The sequence below is a fragment of the Hyaena hyaena genome, unplaced genomic scaffold (assembly GCF_003009895.1).
Source record: "Hyaena hyaena isolate Hyena2069 unplaced genomic scaffold, ASM300989v1 scaffold_14, whole genome shotgun sequence".
NCBI lineage: Eukaryota > Metazoa > Chordata > Mammalia > Carnivora > Hyaenidae > Hyaena > Hyaena hyaena.
The window spans coordinates 1,289,800-1,312,107 of record NW_024080646.1 but is presented as its reverse complement, the minus strand read 5'-3'; the positions used below and the strand labels follow the sequence as shown (position 1 = coordinate 1,312,107).

Below are 22,308 nucleotides of genomic sequence, written 5' to 3'. Positions count from 1 at the left end.
TATGACCTAAGCGAAAGTCGGCTGCTTAACCGACTAAGCCACCCAGGCGCCCCGGTTAATGCTTAGTTTTATCTTAAGCTACTGGTCAAAAAAAAGAATTTCTTGAGACTCAATTATAAAGATAATTTTAAGTTTTAATTAATCTGTGAAAAATTTAGGATTATGTGATTTTTAAAACTCTGTATACATACACACATACATATATTCACATCTCCAAATGGAAACCGATACACTAACGCTCATTAATCTATGAACGATTTTAAATAAAGGTTAAATGACAGCTAACAGTTAACTTAGTACAGGCCAGGTACTGAGCTAAGAGCTTTATGTACACTGTTTATTCTCCTAAACTCTCTGAAACAGGCAATACTATTATTAACTTCACTTTACAGGTAAGAAATTTTAATTTAAGGTTTACAAGCATTTAGAATCTTACCTAGAGTTGCCCAGCTAGTAAGTGATGACAACTTTAAAGCCACTATGGGTATCTCCTCTCCAAAGTCTAATCATACTTCTCCCATGTAATATATCCCAGGATAACAGTTCTGGGCAACATTATCTATAATATACTATATATAATACATATATATCCACTACAGCATATAAACATGTTACTATATTAATAATACACTAATAAATAATATACCATATGTACTAATATTACTGTAATATAAAAATCCTAAAATGCATGAAATTTCTTTTTTTTTTTTTAAATATTTTATTTACTTCTGAGAGAGAGAAAGAGACAGCATGAGCAGGGGAGGGTCAGAGAGAGAGAGGGAGACACAGAATCTGAAGCAGGCTCCAGGCTATGAGCTGTCAGCACAGGGCCCCATGTGGGGCTCAAACCCACGAACCGTGAGATCATGACCTGAGCTGAAGTCGGACGCTTAACCGACTGAGCCACCCAGGCGCCCCCTTTTATATATATATATATTTACTTTTGAGAGAGAGAGAGAGAGACAGCATGAGCAGGGGAGGGTCAGAGAGGGAGAGGGAAATGCATGAAATTTCTTCACCCCACCTCTTTCTATGTTATAAGCATTAGACTATGAAACTGCGTAATACCCTCCAAGCATATTTTCCCATTCATATTTCACCATATTTTACTACTCCTTAACTTTTCAACCTCAAACTAAACCATTTTTAGCTCCCATTTGAAGGTATTACTAATAATTTGCAAGAAAAAAAAATTCCAGCATTCTAGCAAACTCAATTAGCTAACCCACTACCTATTAAATAGCCATTTAAAATGAACAGGATTTTTTTTTTACATACCTACAATGTACATCTGTTCTTTTCAATAGTTCATAATAAGGCATTTAGATACAACAACGATATTGATATATACAATATCAAAGAACAGCCAAGTAACTAATAAAATCCCCCAAGTAAAGTCACCATAACTAATGCAAACTTAGCTGAGTTTCCTAGCAGCCAATGAAAAAAACAGAAGCATGACAGATTCCATCTAAAAAAACAGTTCTCTAAGAGATATAAACTTTTACATAACATGAAATTTTAAAGTAATTTTCATGAAAGTATTAAAACATACTAGTACCAATAACTTTTGTTGCTGTTTCTTTAGTAACACAGACCACCCTTATATGTAGTTCCTTATATTAACCATTTCTTAAAGCTGTGATTTTCAACCATGCGTGACTTTGTCCCACAGGAGACATTTGAGGTGGTCAGGACTGATATGAGTGGTGGTGCTACTGCCACCTAGTGGACAGAGGACAGATCTACTGCTAACTCTCTCAACAAGGCACAGGATAGGCCCCCACAACAAATTATGCAGTTCAAAATATCAACATGTTGAGTCAAGAAATCCAGGATTCTCAAGAGCATAATTTTAAATCATAGGCATCTCTACAAACTAGTCTGGGAATGAGAGTATATATTTAGCTTTCTGGTGATTGAAAATTAGAAAAGGGATGTACTGTTGCTTAATAAATCCAGAAAAATAAAAGATTAGGCTATTTTTTAAGAGTTGGACTCCATACATAATATATAATAAAATTAATTCAAAAACAAAGTCAGTGCTAACACCTATCATAACTGACAGGAAGGAACTCTAACAAGCCAAAGTAGAAAGCCATGGAGATCGGCGACGTTAGAACAGATAAGCTCTCTGTCACTTAGCATGAAAGCTGGAAAATTACAAACCATCTGGCACAGATGAGACTGTTCCGCCCAGAAAAATTCTGAGGGACTGAATAAACATGACTTAGAATATCTGTTAAAATCTAATTTCTAAAATTTATTCCTAGAGGTTCTGGTTTAGCAGGTATTGAGATAGGGCGCACAAACCTTTACCCCAGATGATTCTGACCCACACAGTCTGAAGACCACACAATGAGCTAGAGTTCTAAGAGGAAGAATAACCAATAATCCACTTTCACCATAAAAGAAGCTAGATTATGGTTCATATAAAATGTTGAAGTTGAAGTACTCGCATCCCATAGAGTACTTAAGGTGTTAGCTATAAAAAAAAACGTAAGGGATTTGTGTTATAAATACATCAAAACTCCTCAAATGATACATTTAAGATCTATGCATTTCACTGTAGGTAAATGTTACCTAAAAAATACTATTTTAAAAATAAATACAATTTTAAGATGTTAACTCCTCATGATACGAAGACTAAAGTGTTCATGGGCAAAGTATACTGGTATCTGCAGATTACTCTGAAATGCATTTTGAAAAATAAGACACATGGTGAATTAGTGTAAGGATAGACAGATAATAAACAAATTTAGTTAAATACTAACTGTAGAATGCAGGTGGCAACTACACAGGTACAATTCGTCAAGTTTCCTGCATGTTTGAATTTTATGTAATAAAATATTGGGAGAAATTTTTACAATTAAGCCTAGAAGAATATATAAAGACTTCTCAGCAGTAAAAATCCCAAACAATCCAGCTAGAACATGGGCAAAAGACTTGAAGAGACTTTTCACTGAAGAGGACATACAGATGGCAAATAAGCGCAAGAAAAGATGTTCAGTATCAGCAGCTGTTAGGGAAATGCAAATTAAGACCACAATGAGATATCACTACACATTTTTAGAAAAGTTAAGATTAAAAAATATATATTGACAATACCAAATGTTGACAAGAATTTGGAGAAAGCAGATCTTTCCGGGCATCAGGGTGGCTCAGTTGGTTAAGTGTCTGACTCTTGGTTTCGGTTCAAATCTTGATCCTAGGGTGCTGGAATTGAGCCCAGTGTCAGGCTCTGTGTTGGGTGTGGAGCCTTCTTGGGATTCTCTCTCTCCCTCTCCTTCTGCCCCATTTGTGCATACACACATGCTCCCTCTCTCTCAAAATTAAAAATGAAAAAGAAAAGAGAAAGCAGGTCTCTCATACATTGCTGGGGGGGAATGTAAAACGGTATGGCTACTTTAGTAATCCATTTGGTAGTGTCTGAAAAAACTAAACACATTAATATGACCCAGCAATTACACTGCTGGTATTTATCTCAAAAAAAGGGAAAACTTTTGTCCAAATAAAAACACGAAATTGTACCAAATTTACATCGCACCTTTACGTGAAAAAGCCAAAAACTGAAAACAGCTAAAATATCCCTCAAGGGTTAAACAAACCAGTATATCCATACCATGGAAGTCTAACTCAGCAATACAAACACAGGAACAACTAATAAAAGCAACAACTTGGAAAAATATTAATTATGTTAAGTAAAAAAAGTTAATCTCAAAAGGTCTCATACTGTGTGATTCCATTTATATAACATTGTGAAAATGATAAAAGTATAAAAATGAAAGAGTAACAGAGGTTTCGAGGGATTAGAGATGCCTTCGGGGAAGACACATAGGCTCTCTCTGTTATTACCTTCGTAACTTCCTATAAATCTGTAGTTAGTTCAAAATAAAGTTTTAAACAATGTACTGGAGGGGCGCCTGGGTAGATCAGTCAGTTAAGCGCCCGACTCTTGATTTAGTCTCAGCTCACGATCTCCTGGTTCATGGGACTGAGCTCCGTGTCTGGCTCTGGGCTGACTGCCCATAGCCTACTTGGGATCCTCTCTCTCCCCCGCCTTTGCTCCTCTCCCATTCAAGCATGCTCTCTCTCTCTCAAAAGTAAACATTAGAAAAATGTTTTTAAATAAATGTATTGTAATAAAACTGAGTTTATAATCTATTGAAGAAACTCATCTGGATTTTGTCCCCTAAACCCAAAAGGTTTTGGTAAAACTGAAGATCATCTGTTTTATCTGACAGTAACTGACACTACTTTCTTTGGTTAATTTCTGGAATGACACTTGATGGATGACGATAGCACAGAGAAGAATGCTAGCTTTCTAATTTGTTATGGCACGAGGAAACCTAGCTTATCTATCAGTCAACAAGTAAGATAAAGTAGTGAACAAGACACAGCTCCTGATTTCATAGAACCTAGAGTTTAGGAAAAAATAATTAAATAGATATTACAAGTAATTATATAATTATAAATGCTCAAACATCTGTTACAAAGAGCCTAAGTAGAGCCTACTTACTATACCTAAGTGGACTGTACCTTGTCTGTAAAGTAACTTAAAATTTGTAGAGTAAGATTATACGTGATTTTTAGACTTTATTCTTTTCTGTATTTTCCAGATATTTCATATTAAATATTATTTTCATAACCAGAAAAAATGTCATCATTAAAGAAAAAATTACGACCTTGAAAAACTCATCCAATACAGCAATAATGATCAAATTATAAACAAATATCTAGTCTAATCTGAACTACAACGTAATGACTGCATACACCTAAAACTGTAATAAACAGAAACCTTCAATATTAGCAATATCACAAAGATTTACCAATTTAACAGTGAAGAGAGATGAGTATACACACAATTCTCATACATTCAAATCAACTAGAAGTCAAGCATGCCATTTCCATGGGATAAAATATTTGAAATAATTTCATTTATAGATTTTCTGTGCTGCATTTAAAAGGAAAAAAGTTGTATTATAGCGTTTTTCATATTGAAGACTTACTGTGTCTCTTACATTGAGGACTCCTAAAGCTCCTGAGCCTGGGTAGGGACTTTGAGGCATGCCCAGAAGAACTACATAATACAGACTAAGATTAATAACTTGGGCAGTCAATCAAATCTACATAATGGAGCCCCAATATAAACTCTGAACACTGAAGCTCAGGTGAACCCCCCTGGCTGGCAACACTCTGTGCATAGTGTTACACACTGGGACCAGGACAGTAATGCATCCTGAGTCCCATAGAAAGAGACACTCCATGTTTGGCATCTCTTCTGGACTTCTCCCTATGCACTTTTTCCCTTAGTTGATGTTAATCTGTATGCTTTCACTGTAATAAATCATAACTGAGTACCACAGTTTTCAGGGAGTTCTGTGCATCTTTCCAGTAAATTACTGAACCTGAGGGTGCTTCTGGGAATTCCAGAACTTGTAGTCAGTGTCAGAAGACAGGCCAGTCTTAGGAACCATTCCCTATAATTTTGCAGTTGGCTAACTTCTCAGAGCTAGCATCTTTTTTACAGTTTGGCCAACTGTCATCTTCCTTTCTAAGTACAGGTCAGCTTCCAACAGTTTATCCTTTCTACCTTCAATGTTATGAAATGCCTCCAAGAATTGCAACACGAAGTATTTTGTCAGTCTTACCTTTTTTGGGACAGCTTCGTTCTTTTCATCACAACCAGGGCTCTCACGTTATGTCAATGAGTTCACCTTGACTAAAGTCCCTGCAGTGCACATCTAGAGTCTCTCAAATGGCACCAGTGTCCAAATCCCAGTCAGCAATTTTTTCTCTATTTACAAAGGGTTTGGTTTCATTTCCAGCAGTATTATTACTTCTTATTTCCCTACTACACTTTTCTCTCTCATAAAATATCACGAAGGTTTATAACTGGGAGCCAAGGAAAAAATACAACTATGTACTCTGCTTTATGTACATAAACTGATAGATACACAGTGATCAATTACTGGCAGCATCTAAAAGTGACATGAATAGTCACTGATCATGACATTCATCTGTTATTTATGCAGTGATTCATAAACTGAAGAGACAGAAGCTAAGTTTGTACTTCATGAAAGGACTCACAGTTTACCTACCATAACTGAAATCTGAACTTCGCTGTTGGGTAAAAGATGTCATTTAACCAAACTGTGGTAACTGAAATTCATGCATACCAGAACTGCACAAACGAGGCCTGCCTCTATTTCCATCGAAAGTGTTTTCTCATGCATGGAATGAAGATAATAATAGTACTACTACCTCAAGGATGTTGTGAGGATTAAATTAAACAAGATATGCATGTACCTGGCACACACTGAATATTAGCTCATATTTTTGATTAGTAATAAGCACCCCTCAAAAAATACTTTTCTTACCACTGTGTTATACTTATAATACACTTGTGTTAACCAAAATCAAATCAGTTTCTTTACTGTAGGACTTCTGAGACATTTTAACCAAGTAGTAAGCACGCTGAGTCCTCCAAAACATTTTATTAATAATTATTATCTAAGTCTATTTGGACCAGAATTTAACAAATGCTGAACAAAAATCCTGACATAATTAACAATTAACTACGTTTTTCCATAAAAGTAACATTACTATTTCAGAATCCTATTACTAGAACAAGTCATTTAAAAAGTTAAATTCCGAGGTGCCTGGGTGGCTCAGTCGGTTAAGCGTCTGACTTCAGCTCAGGTCATGATCTCACGGTTCATGGGTTCGAGCCCCGTGTCAGGATTTGTGCTGACAGCCAGCTCAGAGCCTGGAGCCTGTTTTTGGATTCTGTGTCTCCCTCTCTCTTTGACCCTCCCCTGTTCATGCTGTCTCTCTCTCTCAGAAATAAATAAAAACACTAAATTTTTTTAAAAAATAAAAATAAAAAAGTTAAATTCCTATTGTTCTAAAACTTCCAAAATGTTTTACATATACTAAATAAAGGATGACTAGCTTTAATCTACAAACAACTCTTCAAATTAATAATAGACAAATCACAGAATATAGAACACAGCAATTCACAGAAAAAAATGCAAATAGCAAATGCTATGGTCTGAATATTTTTGTCTCTTAAATATTTTAAGTATTTATGTATTTTACCTAGCAATTTTATTTCTTTTTTTTTAGCAATTTTATTTCTAAAATTTATTCTATAAAATTCTTGTTTAAGTACTCAAAGATCTATATACAAAAATGTTTGTTCCAAAAGTAGTTCTAATAATAAAAGACTAGAAGTATTATCAAAAGAGGGTACAGTAGGACACCTAGATGGCTCAGTCATTTAAGGATCTGACTCTTGGTTTTGGTTCAGGTCATGATCTCATGGTTTGTGAGATCGAGCTCCACCATCACTGGGCTCTGTGCTGACGGCTTAGGATTCTCTCTCTCCCTTTCTCTCTCTGCCCCTTCCCTGCTTGCGCTCTATCTCAAAATAAATAAATTAATAATAAAATAAGAAATCAACAAAACCACCATTTTTATAAAAAGGGGGGGATATGGTTTCATTAAATAAATTATGTGAGATCCATATCATGAATGCTATTTTTCAAATGAGGTAGATCTATAAATACTGGTAATAAAGAGGTGCAAGGAAATATACCACTATGATCTACATACACAATTAAGTTCTAGGCTTATCTTAAGCACATTTGCTTGGTACAGCTCTTATCAGACAATAATCCATTATATAATAAGATAAATATAACACTCCCAGCTATGAATACAGACTCTTTGCCCTTCATATTTACCATAATAAAAGTACTGAAAGAAAAATTTCCTACTATGCTAACATCAAGCCTCCAGATCAGACCATTATTATTTGTAACTTATTACCTAAACGAATCAGAGCTTTAGTATTATTCAAACAAAACTAAAACCAAAAATAAATTTGATATGCTTAAAAGAGACACCTGATAAACTTATCTCAGTTTTTTTGTTGTTGTTGTTGTTGTTATTAAAAAAATGCTTTTTAGGAGCACCTGGGTGGCTCAGCTAGTTAAGCATCTGACTCTTGATTCCGGCTCAGGACATGATCTCGCAGTCTGTGATATTTAGCCCTGTGTCAGGCACTGCACTGACAGCAAGGGGCCTGCTGGAGATTCTTTCTCTCTCCCCCACTCTCTCTGCCCCTCCCTTGCTCACATTCTCCCTCTCTCTCTCAAAAATAAACATATTTTTTTAAAAAGCTTTTTATTCTGACCAATTTCATATAAATTGGGCAAACAATTCTGAATCAGTATTTTTATATGCATCGTTTCACTTAACCTTCCGTATTAAGTAATTTAGTCAAAGGTCCCACATACAATATCTTCTGGGCCAAGATTTGGATCCAAGTCTGAAGAATTAAACACATGGAACTTGTAAATTACATGTTGTAGCACAAACATAGTAATTTGTGAAAACTTATATTTGAATGTGTAATTAGTAAAATGAGAAAAGCTACAATCATGCTTGGGAATAAAAAATGTGCAGATTCTATCAAATGTTAGTCATTTTCAGAAAGCCCTGCTATTCTAATTTGACTTTTAATGCTCTAATGAATACACCTCTTGCTTTACTGAAGAAACACCTTTAAGGTACTAACTCTGTATTTCCAGGTCATCATATGACATTGTATGCCTACTATGAGGCATTGTTCTAGGCACTAGAACGAAACAGATACACTTCCTCCATTTTTTATTTTTAATTCTAGTGAATTCAAGCATTTGAATTCCAGTGAAGTTTATGCTGTATATAGGAAAGGGCAGACCCAATTATTTAAGAAGGTAGTGATTTGCTCTGAACACAAGTCTCATTCTTAAAGTTCAAAGTGATAATCCCTAAACTTTTATCCGGATCATAGTGAAAATAACACAGGAAAGTTTATGCTGGATTGTCTATTTACAACATTTTGCCAGCAGTATAAGGAACAACAAAAACTTCCTAAACTTTTCATTTTATCTGGAAGCAGTAGAGAACACAGAGAAAAATACTGTGCTATAATAAACCTAGTTGCTAAATTAAAAAAATATTTCAGTCTTCTCAATTCATAGGTATGTGTAAAACTACAAATCAACTACAAATCATCAATATCAATGGCATTATTATACATGCACTTTTTAAGTTCAAAAAAACATTTACTACTGAAATTCCTTTTAGCAGTAATGATTAGTAAATTTAATGGGGTCAACTTTTTGTGCAGCTTTTTGAAAAGACATACTTTGTGTGGTAGGTCTGCAAGTTTTTGTTATAAAAGCTAAAAACAGCTTTTAGAGAACTAATGAAGCTCAAAAGATTCCACAATTTCATTCCTAGAAATAATACTTTTACTATAACACTAGTACACAAAGTGTCTTATTTTACTAGAGCTAATAGTTATCAATTAACAGAATCCTTCTCTGCTTTTGTAAACAATCAAAATAATAAACTGTAAATGTCTATCTGTCCTTTGTATTAATTTCAATCAGATTCCCAAATTACAATGACAACATTTTTAAACAAGTTACTTCCCCCCCCACACTTAGTTTAATTTTCAAAGCATAGAGAGAAAGAAGGAAGGGAAGAGAGAGGGTAAAAACTAAAGCCACTTCAAAGCTATCAGAATAATTGCATCTAGACTTTGATCTGTCACGTTCTGTTTAGAAAACTACTGCCACATTATCCGTTAAAGTTCCCAAATATGTCACTTAAATAATAATTAATGTAATAATTAAGTAATTACCTTTTAATTATGCCTTTTTAAAATATAACTAAAATTCTCGATTAGTCTTCTTCCATTTTTTATCACTTGACAGAAGTTTAAATTAAGAAATCCCACAAATGTTTCTTTTCCTTGACAAATTAGCCTCATTATTAAAAACTGGTAAGTAAATTTAACAGTTTTTTTAAGATCTCTTGATACCGACAGATATGTTATGTAGAAATACAGGGATTGCCAAAAGATATCACTATTTTGATTTTAACTCAAAGAAGAGCTAACAACATCTCAACAAATGTTAAGAGTTTTGAAAGTTGAAAATGTTTCCTTTTATAGAATGTTGGTGTTTTCTAAGCATTTCTCAAAGAACTATTTAAAAAGTGGTCCCTTCTGATTTCTTCTACTCATTTATCAAAACTTTTAATGTAAAACATGTAGCTTATTTTTAAAGCCAAGAAAATGTTTTATGTGCAATGAATATTAAAACTTTAGGTAAAACTGTGTAAATTTTTTTCATCCAATACATATCATAGAATTAAAATGTACAGGGAACTCATATGATTAAGAAAGCAGATGCTGCTGCAAGCTCATATAACTTTCTCTCTTTTTTTGGCAACTGTAATTTTCTTTGGTATTTTTTATGTCTGAAATATCAAAATTTAACTGATAGGTTTATTTGTCCTGAAGAGATTTTTTAAATCCTGAAAAGTTCCTCACAGATTTCCATCATATTGTTTTTTGAAAAGTTACTCTTATTTAAGTCAGATTCCTACGGAGAAAATAGACTATACAGAAAATTATTGAGAAATTCATAGATTAGGCGAACAAAACACAAAGCAACAGAACTACTATAGTAAAAACTATACATTAGTAATACAAATTCAGAATGTGACATTTTTAAAAAGAATAGTTGGCCCCAGGTGCCTGGATGGCTCAGTTGTTAAGCATCTGACTTTGGCTCAGGTCTCAATCTCACAGTTCGTGAGTTGGAGTCCCACGTCGGATGAGCTCGAGCCCCACTTTGGGTAAAACATGAGCCCCGGGTGAGCCCCACTATTCTCTCTGTGCCCCTCGCTCACTTGCGCCCTCTCAGTCTCAAAAAAATAAATAAAAGGGGTGCCTGAATGGTTCAGTTGGTTGAGCATCTGACTTCAGCTCAGGTCATGGTCTCACAGTTCAGGAGTTTGAGCCCCGCACTGGGCTCTATGCACACAGCTCAGAGCCTGGAGGGAGCCTGCTTCAGATTCTGTATCTCCTTCTCTCTCTGCCCCTCCTCAACTCGCATGATGTCTCTCTGTCTTTCTCTCAAAAATAAACACTAAAAAAATTTTTAAATAAATTAACAAATAAATAATGGTCCCTAAGTTTAGAACAGAAAATTCCTATAAACACCTCAATTTCTTTCTCCAAAAATGTTACTATTTTCTACATGCACATTGCTGCATATATTACTTTTTTGTTCTTCAAATCTTACAGCAACATCCATTCCTGCACACACCCTACCCTTTTCTTAATTGCAGTTTCTAAGTGGTGTGCCATCATCACTGTAGTTGCTGTGAGAATGCTCTCTCCTGGTAACCAAAATGCATAGAGAAACCTCTGAAATCCCTTCTGAGCTTCCACTGACTGGATCTTGCTGTTACTCTGAACCTTTAATTGGCCTAATTTTATAAAATAGAAATTCTATCATGGGCACTAAACAACTTGGAGTAGGGGGGAATGGAGCAAGTGCCTCCTTCGTGAAGCTACACTAACAATTTATTGTATTGGCTCTCTGTTTTCCAGTGTATCTCATCAAAAATATAAAAATTTCTCTATTACTATTTAAATGTTAGAATAAATGTTAGAATATGTTATTTCATCATAAATCATTATCAACAAATTAACCTTAACTCCCTTTATCTGGCTGCACTTTAGTAATTTGTTTTTCAAAATCCAAATCTAGAAAATTTTATTGCAAATATGAATTCTATCTTATACTCTTAACCTCACATTTTGCAACAACTGAAATAACTTTAGGCTGGCAATATGCCAAATGTTTTAACAGGCAACTAGCAGAACAGAGCGCCACTTACTGGTTTTTTAGTTATTATTCATAAGAATACTTAAAAAAGAAACATGATAATAATTTCATTCTCTGAGATTGGTAATAAACTTTAATAGACTTCACCCCATTCTAAAAATAGAAGAATACAACACTATCTCTAGTGAACACTCTAACAATATGTTATAAATATGTTATATAATAATGTTAAAATTACCTCTTAATGCTAAAACACACATCTGAAAACATTCATAAAAATCAAGAGAAATTCATATAAATTAATAATGAATCCTTGATAAGTAAAATAAACCAGAGTAAAAGTTTTTTAAGAGCTTATATTTGCTAAGATAAAATTATATTTTCTCAACCTTCTAGCTGTAATTCAAATGTTTAGTTATTCATTATTAACTTAAAAAATTTTTTTAAATTAAAACACAAGAATCTCAAGTGAACTGTCCAAAAGACAAAAACAATAAATAAGCTTAAAAGCTAAATTAAGCAATTTAACTTCTAAATGCAAAAAAAATATTTTAAACGGGTTTCAAGTTCAACGTTCCTTTTTTATGAGAATGACTACTATTTACTTTCAACTTTTATTTTCATGAATCAGCTACCAACTTGAAAAAACTATTTTACTTTCAAAGGCTAACACAGCATTCTAGTAGAGAAGGACATCAAGCTTATTTACCTTGGTTTGGTTGCATATTCATATTTGGTCTGGGGCCATAGCTTCCTATTGGTTGCCCTTGACTCATCGTCATCTGATTCTGTACTGGCACACTCTGTGATGATGGCACAGAATGGTTGTAACCTCCCATGGATCCATGGCTACTTGAAGGCATGTTCATGGAACTGTTTGTCATATTGAGTTGATTGGGTCCTGGTCCCTGAATAGGCATATGGTTAGGCCCTTTGAAGAAAAGTGGTTAAAACCAAATATGAAAGTTAAACAGATGGTCTATTAAAAAGTATTTTAAAGAGCTTTATATTTTCTCTTGCATACCATAATAATACCAAACAAAAACTTGAGTTATTTAATCAATAGTAAACGAAGTAAATGCATTACATGAATGAGGGCAAATACTGTGAGGCAGAGCGTATTCCCACTTTATAGATTAAGAAACTAATGCTTTTAAAAGCCAGCAATATTCTGAAAAAGAAAAGCAATGATGCTTTTAAGAGAGCAAAACAAAGAGCTTTATGAGAGCAAAACATACAAGGCTTAAGTAATTTTTTTTATTTTTATTTATTTATTTTTTAGTTTATTTTGAGAGAGAGCATGTGTGCATGAGCGGGGTAGGGGCAGAGAGAGAGGGAATCCCACGCAGGCTCTGCCCTAAGAGCACAGAGCTCGATGCAGGGCTCAAGCTCATGAATCGTGAAATCATAACCTGAGCCAAAATCAAGCATCAAGACACTTAGCAGACTGAGCCACCCAGGTGTCCCTAAAGCTGGAGTAATGAAAAGTGTTTACTACTGGCATATAAATGAATTAACAGATCAATGGACCCAGAGCAGAGTCTAAAGACACACCCAAATTTCTAATTTTGTAAATGCTAATAGTGGTGAAATTAAATATCAGTGGGGAGAAGAAAGATAATTCAATAAGAAGTGTGGCAAATTAGTAGCCATCTGGAAAAGTCCTACCACATTCCTTCCTCCAAAAGTAGTTCCAGATGAATAAAAAAATTAAACATTAAAAAAGAAAATGGGGAAAAAACATAAAAATGTTTAAAAAGAACTTTAAAAATATTCTTGAAGTGGAAGGGCCTTCTTATATGCCAGAAAACCCAAAGCCATAAAAAACTGATAAACTAGACTAAGTATGACCAAACCAGACAAAACTAAATTAAGTAATAAAAAGTAGGAAAAAATTATTTACAAGACATATCACAGACTAAACTAATTACGTTAACATACAAAGTAAGTAAAAGACCACCAGCAGTAAAAGAAATGGCAAGGGACAGGAATGATCAGTACACACAAAAACTACCAAAGGGACATAAATATGAGAGGACTGCCTGCTTCATTTATAAAAAGGCAAATAAAAATTATGAGACCTTTTGTTTCACTTTTTAAGTTCCAAAGACCCAAAATTTTGATCTATGAAGAAAAGTAATTTCATACATTGTTGTGGTATATAAATATATAAATAAGTACTATTTTTACATAGGTCAACTTGGCAATAACTACCATATTTTATTTAACTTTTTTAAATGTTTATTTACTTTTGAGATTGAGACAGAGACAGATTGTGAATGGGAAGGGGCAGAGAGAGAAGGAAACATAGAATCTGAAGCAGGCTCCAGGCTCTAAGCTGTCAGCACAGAGCCCAACGTAGGGCTTGAACTCAGAACTCACAGGCCTTGGGATCATGACCTGAGCCAAAACCGAATGTTCAACTGAGACTGAGCCACCCAGGCAATAACTGCCATATTTTAAAATGCATATATCTTTTACACAGCAAATGCACTTCTAGGACTTTATCCTGTAAATATACAAGTTTTCGTGTGTATCTGTACATGAATGTAAAACTGCGTATGTGTTTATTCACTTGTTTACTTATTTACTTCCATTTTACAGGCATATTCATATCAGCATAATTTTTAATACCAGAAGATTAGACATAGGCTGTATTTCATTATAAGGGAACAGTTCAAATAAATTAGGGGCATCCATGAAAACAAATGAAATAACAGCCACCAAAAGCATGAGGCAGCTCTTTAGGTACTGAGCGGTCTCCAAAATATCTTTATATACTTATAGCCTCTAAGATATATCTTTTAAGAGGGAAAAATATTATATATAATACTACATAATATATGCCATCACTTGTATTTTTTTAAGAGAATAAGACAAAAGAAAAAGGAATGTGCATATGCGTATGTGTTAGACACAGTGAGTCTCTGGAACAAAGAATATGGAGGTAGGGGCTGTATATCCTTTGGGACCTTTTGATTTTGGTACCAGAGACATACATTATCTGATTTTTTTCAAATCAGTTAAACATTTTTAAAAAGGAATCTGAAACAGGTTATCTGACCAAGATCAAAGAGCATTTACGTAGCTCTATGACTTAGATTTACAAAATAATAAAAAACAAAACAAAAATAGGAAAACTGAAAGCCTAGATACAAATTTGTGTTTGTAAAAAGGTTGGCTAAGCTCTATTAAGGAAATAAAGGAAACAAAAGTAACTGGACTTCAATTTCTCCTACATCTAACTCGAACTCTCTATAAGAGACCTGTTTTGGAAGCTCTACAGTGTTCTGGACAACCTATGTCATAACTAAGTGAAAAATCTCTGGTTAATAAAGAATATAACTACTCCTGATAGCCATATACAAAAACCCAAATGTCATGTTAACAATAATTACACTGCTGCTCAAGTGCTTCTCTGCTCTTAAGCTTGAATTTATATCGAGAAGTCAAAATTCTAATTAACAGTACGACCATAAAAAGTCACAAAACTCCTAACTCGCACTGCCCTTCCAGTTCTAAAAACAGGTTCTGATGAACTAAATGTGGATTCACCAGAAGCTTCCTCTTGACTACAGCCTAACATGTAGTTAGGTCTTTATTCCCACCCCCTCAGGGTGTGGGTCATGGGGGCTGTGGATTGTGGCAAGCCCCTGAAGGAAAGAGAAGACAGCCACCGAAACAGCATCACCCTTCTACACAATCGATCACTCGCACATCCATCTTGTATAAACCAGCCTATCTGGCTTCTCTGGCTCTGTGTTCTCCTTTACTTCACTTTCTACACCCATCATCCCTAGACACCAGTGCTACCAATCAACACAATCAGTTAAGACAACACTATCCTAAAAATGCTAATTACCTATTTTAAAAATGAATTGCTCTGCTATTTCACTTACTTTCATTATTGCTATCTGTACAATACTTTGTTAATGAAATAGCCTTTGTCTTCAGAAAGTAAAAATATTCTCAAATTAAATGAAGAAAACAACCCACCAAGAATTATGGGTATGGGTTGTAGCTGTTGTTGCAAAGACAAAAGAGTTTAATACTTTTCAGATTAAAAGCTCAAACCAACAAAAGGTAACTTTTAATTAAGCATCCAATGGCCTGGAAGATATTCTAAATGGCTCCAAACTTAAAATGGAAAAATAGTAAAAGGAATGACTCATTACCTAAAACATCTGAAATTATTTTTCCTTTAAATTTGCTTTATTATCAATTTCTATATTTATATTATACTATAAATATATATATCCATAAAAATTTATACTCAGCTTCAACACTATCAATGAGGAAATACTAAATATATTACATTAGCACTTTACAGATTGTTTTCTTTCTTTTCCTTGTGTGTTTTTTCCAGCAATACTGTTTCTGAGACCAGTAAATTTTTAGGTAAATACCAAACCCAAGGAAATGTTATAATACCTTTATAATCTATAAAGAGATTTTAATTCTTAAGTCATGGCGCAATGCCTTTTTTTCCAAAAAGCTTCTAAAGCCAGCTGTATTGCATAGTTTCAGACAGACTAAATTTAGCCAGTTCTGTTCATCAGAGGAATGCTGTGTGTCAGCTACATCAAAGCCCAAGGGCAGCCTGATAAACACTGAATACAGGTCACGTAGCTCTGTAGCTAACAAACTCTAAGAGAGCTTGTACTCGGGGGCATTCAAAGCAGTTTTGTCATCAACAATCTAGTATCCCTTGAGCCCCCATGTCGTTTCAGTTGCTAAGCAACTCTGGTGTTAATGTCTTAGAGGAGAAAAACTTACCAGGCATCTGGCCGTTCATCTGGTTCTGCATGTGTGGTGCAGGAGGACCCCCACCTACCATTCCATCTGAAGGCATGTTGTGAGAGCGTGGAGGTGGGGGAGGGCCGCTCTGATTCATCCCTCCAGGACCCATAGGCATATTCTGTGTGGGTGGCTGAAAGAAGACAGTTTAGTAAAACAAGAGAAACAGTTAGACTAATATATTAAAGATGCATGTAACAGTTGCCTGTATTATTAAACTAAATAGGAACCAAAACACAAATACATCTCAACTTATTCTAATGCATTTTAATCATGGACTAATTATTTACATCCAATTTAATATGACCCCCAAACCTAATAATAAGATCATTAGTGTAAAGATATCTTCTGACCACCTCAGACCAAAAGAACTCCACAATTAAAGTATATTTTACTTTATAAAACCTCAATAATGAAAATAAGTTTTTTAAACATTATATACAAAAATTCACATTTTTTATATACAAGGATTTTAATGTGTCCACTGTTGTTATTTAAACGATGGTTTAAAAATTAAGTATTCTTTCATTATTAATACATTTAGACATATTTACTATTAATGATGGATTTTACCTGAAAAGATACAGTAACAAAAATTATAAAAGGACAAGAAGCCCTAAAATATGATATACTTTGTACTGTTTGAGGGGGAAATACATTTTGGCAAAGGAATGTTATAAGCCGCAAAGACTCAGTTCAGTCCAACGTTTTTGGCCGACGACTCCTATAGATCAGAAACATTACTGATGGCCTCCAAGGGTACAGAGACAGCTGCCTCAAAAGGATGCCTTTGGCAAATTTCCTAATGAAAGTGTGAAGAAAATCACTGACTAACCTTGAGAGTTCACAAAAGGGCGAAAGGAACAACACAGATACAAGGTGGTCTGCAACACCTGGTTCCCTTCTTGGGGATACATTGGTGAAGAAAGTAAATGGTTAGTTTCTTTCCCAATCCCCATTGTTAACCCTACAGGAGGAGAAGGAGACACTATGCTTTGCAGATCTACTTCTGCCATCCTTCTCTATCTCTCCATGTTCCAAAAACATAAGGTCGACTCCTATAATTTCAGTCATTCTCTTCCTCCCACTTTTTTTAAGATTACTGATTTATTTTGAGAGAGAGTGCAAGCGGGGAGGGGCAGAAAGAAAGAGAGACACAGAATCCCAAGCAGGCTCCGTACAGTTAGCACAGAGCCCAACACAGCGCTTGATCCCACAAACCGTGAGATCATGACCTAAGCCCATACCAAGAGTTGGACATTCAATAACTAACAACTAGGTGCCCTTTCCTCCCACATTTTTACATGGCTAGTTAGTTACTGTTTCTGTACCATCTCGGTTTTGTGACCACTATCCTCTTTGATACCCTTAATAAATAAACATTGTCTTTTAGTCATCACATGTAAATACTCATATTGCCAACCATTTAATAATCACTAACATTTACACAAATAACCAAGTACAACTCTAATAGCACCCATTTAAAATTCAGTCTTGGGGCGCCTGGGTGGCTCAGTCGGTTGGGCGTCTGACTTCAGCTCAAGTCATGATCTCACAGTTCCTGGGTTCGAACATCAAGCTCTGTGCTGACAGCTAGCTAACAGTGGACAGCTAGCTCAGAGCCTGGAGCCTGTTTCGAAATCGGTGTCTCCCTCTCTCTCTCATCCTCCCTTACTCACGCCGTCTCTCTCTCAGAAATAAATAAAAAACATTAAAAAAATAAAATAAAATAAAATAAAATTCACAATCTTGGGGCATCTGGATGGCTCAGTCAGTTGAGCAACCAACTCTTAATTTCAGCTTAGGTCATGATCCCAGGGTTGTGGGATCAGGCCCAGGATGGGGCCCCACATCAGGCTTAGTGCTGAGCACGGAACCTGCCTAAGATTCTCTCCTTCTGCTCCTCTCCCCCATTCATGCTCCCTCTCTCTCTTCCTAAAATAAATAAAAATTTAAAAAAAAAATTTAAACAAACAAATAAATAGAATTCACAGTCTTAGTCCCTTTACTATCAAATCCAGAAAATAACTGCTCTTTATTAAATATTTTTCTTCAACACTCATTTTAAATTCTTTATCCACTTTGGATTCTTTAAACACTAATGACCTTGTTCAGTATTTTACAAAATTACCAAGCATCAACTCAGTGTCACCTCTTACTTTGAAATGATCCTTTACTATCCTTCACACATGGCTGACTATGACCCTCTTCTCATTTAAAAATAAAAATCCTGCCTTCTATATTCTTCAAATTTTTTGCTGAAAATTTATGTTCTCACTCTCAATCAGCTTTTTCACTTTCTTGTGATACACCCAGTGCAACATCAGTATTCATGGCTCCCATCATAATAGAGTGGCTTGTATCAAACTAACCCATCTGCCAATAAAAATTATAAAATCTACACAAATGTAATAATTGTTCAAAAGCACTGAAGAGCAATCTGCACAGAGAGAAACAGTAAGGGCTACGACTCTTGAGAGAAGTGAAGCACAGAAAATCAGCTCCCTAAACACCGTGGCTTTTTCCTTAACTTAGCTGTGTAACAAGAAAACAGCCTGAGCAGAAGCAGCAGCCCTCCTGGCCTGAGGAGAAGGCAGCATTCCACACTATCAGAAAGCTAGAACCTGAAGAACAAAATCCCCGAGTAGAGGAACCACAGAAAGGATGAAAACTCACAAAAACTAGCATAAAACAGCAGTTAAGAGGCTGAAGAACTGAGCAGAAATTTCTGCTCCTGCACAGGGCTAGGGAAACAAAGACTGGAAGTAGTCCCTACCAAGTTACAAAGGCCTTTGAAACAAACAACTGAAGCTCTCTGTTGAGACTTCACAAAAGGCTTTTCTTAGATTAAGGTCAAAAGAGAAATTTTTCAGCCCTAACAAATCTTATAGTCAACGTTGAGTACTCAAGGTACCCTCTCAAGGTACTCTAGTATTTCACCTTCCAAAGGAAAACTTAACTCTCTTTGGAGGAAAATAACCACCAAGGTGAGCCTGTACAATTGTTCATTCATTAAGTCTGCCATTCAGTGAAAAGTTACAAAGCATTCCAAGAACAAGAATAAACAGACAATACTCATTAGGATGGCTATAATAATTTTCTAAAAACTACAGAAAGTAACAAGGGTTGGCAAGACTGTGGAAAAAAGGAAACTCATACATGCTGGCAGGACTGTAAGGGGCGCAGCCACTGTGGAACACAATTTGGCAGTTCCTCAAAAAGTTAAACATAGAGTTACCGTATGACATAGCAATTGCTCTGTACCAGAGGTACAGACCCAAGAGAACTGACGACATGCATTCACACATAACTTGCACACAAATGTCATGGTAGCATTATTCATAACAGCCAAAAACCAGGGAAAAAAGTCCTCAAACGTCTATCAACCGATGGATAAATAAAAACATTCATACAATGGAATATTAATCAGCCACAAATGAAATGAAGTAATCAATATTTCAACATAGTATGACATAGATGAATCTTGAAAACATTATACTAAGTCAAAGGGGTCAGACTCAAAAGGCCACACGTTGTATAATTTCATTTATATGAGATATCCAGAATAGGTAAATCCAGAGAGAAAGAATATAGACTAATTAGATATTACGAGGGAATGGACAGAGGGAAAACTGGGATTGAATGCACGTAATTATGAGGTTTCTTTTTGAGTTGATGGAAATGTTTTTGGAATTAGATAGTGGTGATTAGTCGGAAAGCACTATGAATATACTAAAAACCTATGAATTGTAAACTCTAAAAGGTTAAAATAGTGAATTTCATGTTATGTGAATTTTAGCTCAAATGTTTATAAATAAAGAACTATTAAAAGAAATAACAGAACACAGACAAAAACACTCAGGTTATTCATATTTTCGAGTTATCTGAAAGACCTTAAATTAACTGATTGAAATGTTCAGCGGTTAAAAAAATAAAAAGGATAGATGCAGAATTTCAGCAAAGTACCAGAATTCTTGGAAGAGTCAAATGGAAATTCCAGAACTGGAATATACAATCAATGAAATTAAGAACTCACTAGTTTAGAAACAGCAAAAATGACACACCAAGAAACATAAAGAACATTAAAAAAATAAAAGCATAAAGACATGTACAACATGCTACAAAGGTTTAATACACATCTAACTAGAGTTAGGAAAGCAGAGTAGATGAATCATAGGCAATATTTGAAAAATACTCATCAAAAATTTTCCAAAGCTAACTTGAGTCTCTTTTTTCTTTTTTAATTTTTTTTCATAATGTTTTATTTCTGAGAGAGAGAGTGTGTGAGCAGGGGAGGGTCAGAGAGAGAGGGAGATACGGAATCTGAAGCAGGCTACAGCCTCTGAGCTAGCTGTCAGCACAGAGCCCGACGCAGGGCTCAAACTCACAAACCGTGTGATCATGACCTGAGCTGAAGTTGGACACTTAACCTACTGAGCCACCCAGGCACCCCTAACACATGAGTCTCTAGGCAAACATACAAAATTCTATAAACCTCACCAGAGTATGAAGAAAACTATACCTGAGTCAAAGTCTTAAAAACCAAAGGCAGAGAAAATCTTAAAAGTTGTCAGAAAAAATAAGACACATAATCTTCAGGGGAAAGAAGGATAAGACTAACAAAGTTTTTGGTTTTTTTAAAATCAGAAATAACAAATAGATGATAATAAAATGACATCTGTAGATTGCTAAGACAAAGCAAGAAAATAAAATACAGCAACCAACCTAGAGTTCTATAAGAGAAAATATCTTGACATGAAGATGCATTAATAAGAGTTTCAAATAAACAAAACCTGAGAGAACTTTTTACAAATGAAGGAAATTCATCAAGCTACAGGAAAATAACCTCATATGGAAGCACAGAACTAGAGGACTTAATGCAGAGAACCAGAAAGGTAAATGTTTAGACAAATATAAATTAATATTGATATTTAGAATAATTGCAACAATGACTGACATGGTTTAAACAGACATAAAAGTATAAAATATATGACAGGACACAAAAGACAAACACAAAAAGGAATAAATCAAGTACACTGTTATAAGTCTCTTGCATTTTCAGCAAGTGCTAAAAGTACAAATTTAGACTGGAACCTAATAAACAAAAAATGTACATTGTAATCTCGTATGCAACTACTTAAAAATGCATACACACATAAGAAAGTACAGCTAAAAAACTAGTGGAGAGGGAAAAATAATGCCTGATTAGTTCAAAGAGAGGCAAGAAGAGACGAATAGAAAGTTAATACCAGGCTGATATTCTCAAATCCTATTATATCATGTTCTGCATTACATGTATCTGGATCCAACATTTCACTTAGATAACAAATATCATCAGACTGAATTTTTAAAACACCCAACTATATTCTGTTTACAAAAGATCCACTTTAAGGACATATACATGTTAAAAGAAAAAGATACTATGCAAACACTAGTAAAAGTATGGTGATGTCACTATATTTATATCAGACAGTTGACTTAAATCAAAAAACACTACTAGAAACACTAGAGGAATACTTTATTATAAGATGATCAGTCCAACAGAAATATGTAACAATCATACATCTGTATACATCTCATAACACAGTTTCAAAGTCTATAAAGCAAAAGTTAACAGAACCAAAAGGAATAACAGAATAACCCATAATAATGGTTTGATTTTAATACACTTCTAGTAATTGGTAGAACAATGAAACTAAAACAAAAACGAAAAACCCTAAAAATATAAAAGATGTGAAATCACTGTTAATAACTCAATGTAACCAGTATACGTACACTAACACACACGGCAACTGCATAACACACATTCTTC

At 34.8% G+C, this 22,308-nt stretch overlaps 1 protein-coding gene across 2 annotated transcripts in view; it reads right to left on the bottom strand.

The window, feature by feature from the left end:
* The window catches only part of SS18 (SS18 subunit of BAF chromatin remodeling complex), an 87,610-nt gene that overhangs the window by 31,300 nt on the left and 34,002 nt on the right, over nt 1–22,308 (bottom strand). For both annotated transcript variants that reach the window (XM_039217981.1, XM_039217991.1), the window contains exons 4-5: nt 16,476–16,629; nt 12,409–12,630 (exon numbers count right to left, since the gene is read on the bottom strand). In XM_039217981.1, coding sequence (XP_039073912.1) covers nt 12,409–12,630; nt 16,476–16,629 — 376 coding nt within the window. The remainder of the gene's footprint in view (nt 1–12,408; nt 12,631–16,475; nt 16,630–22,308) is intronic.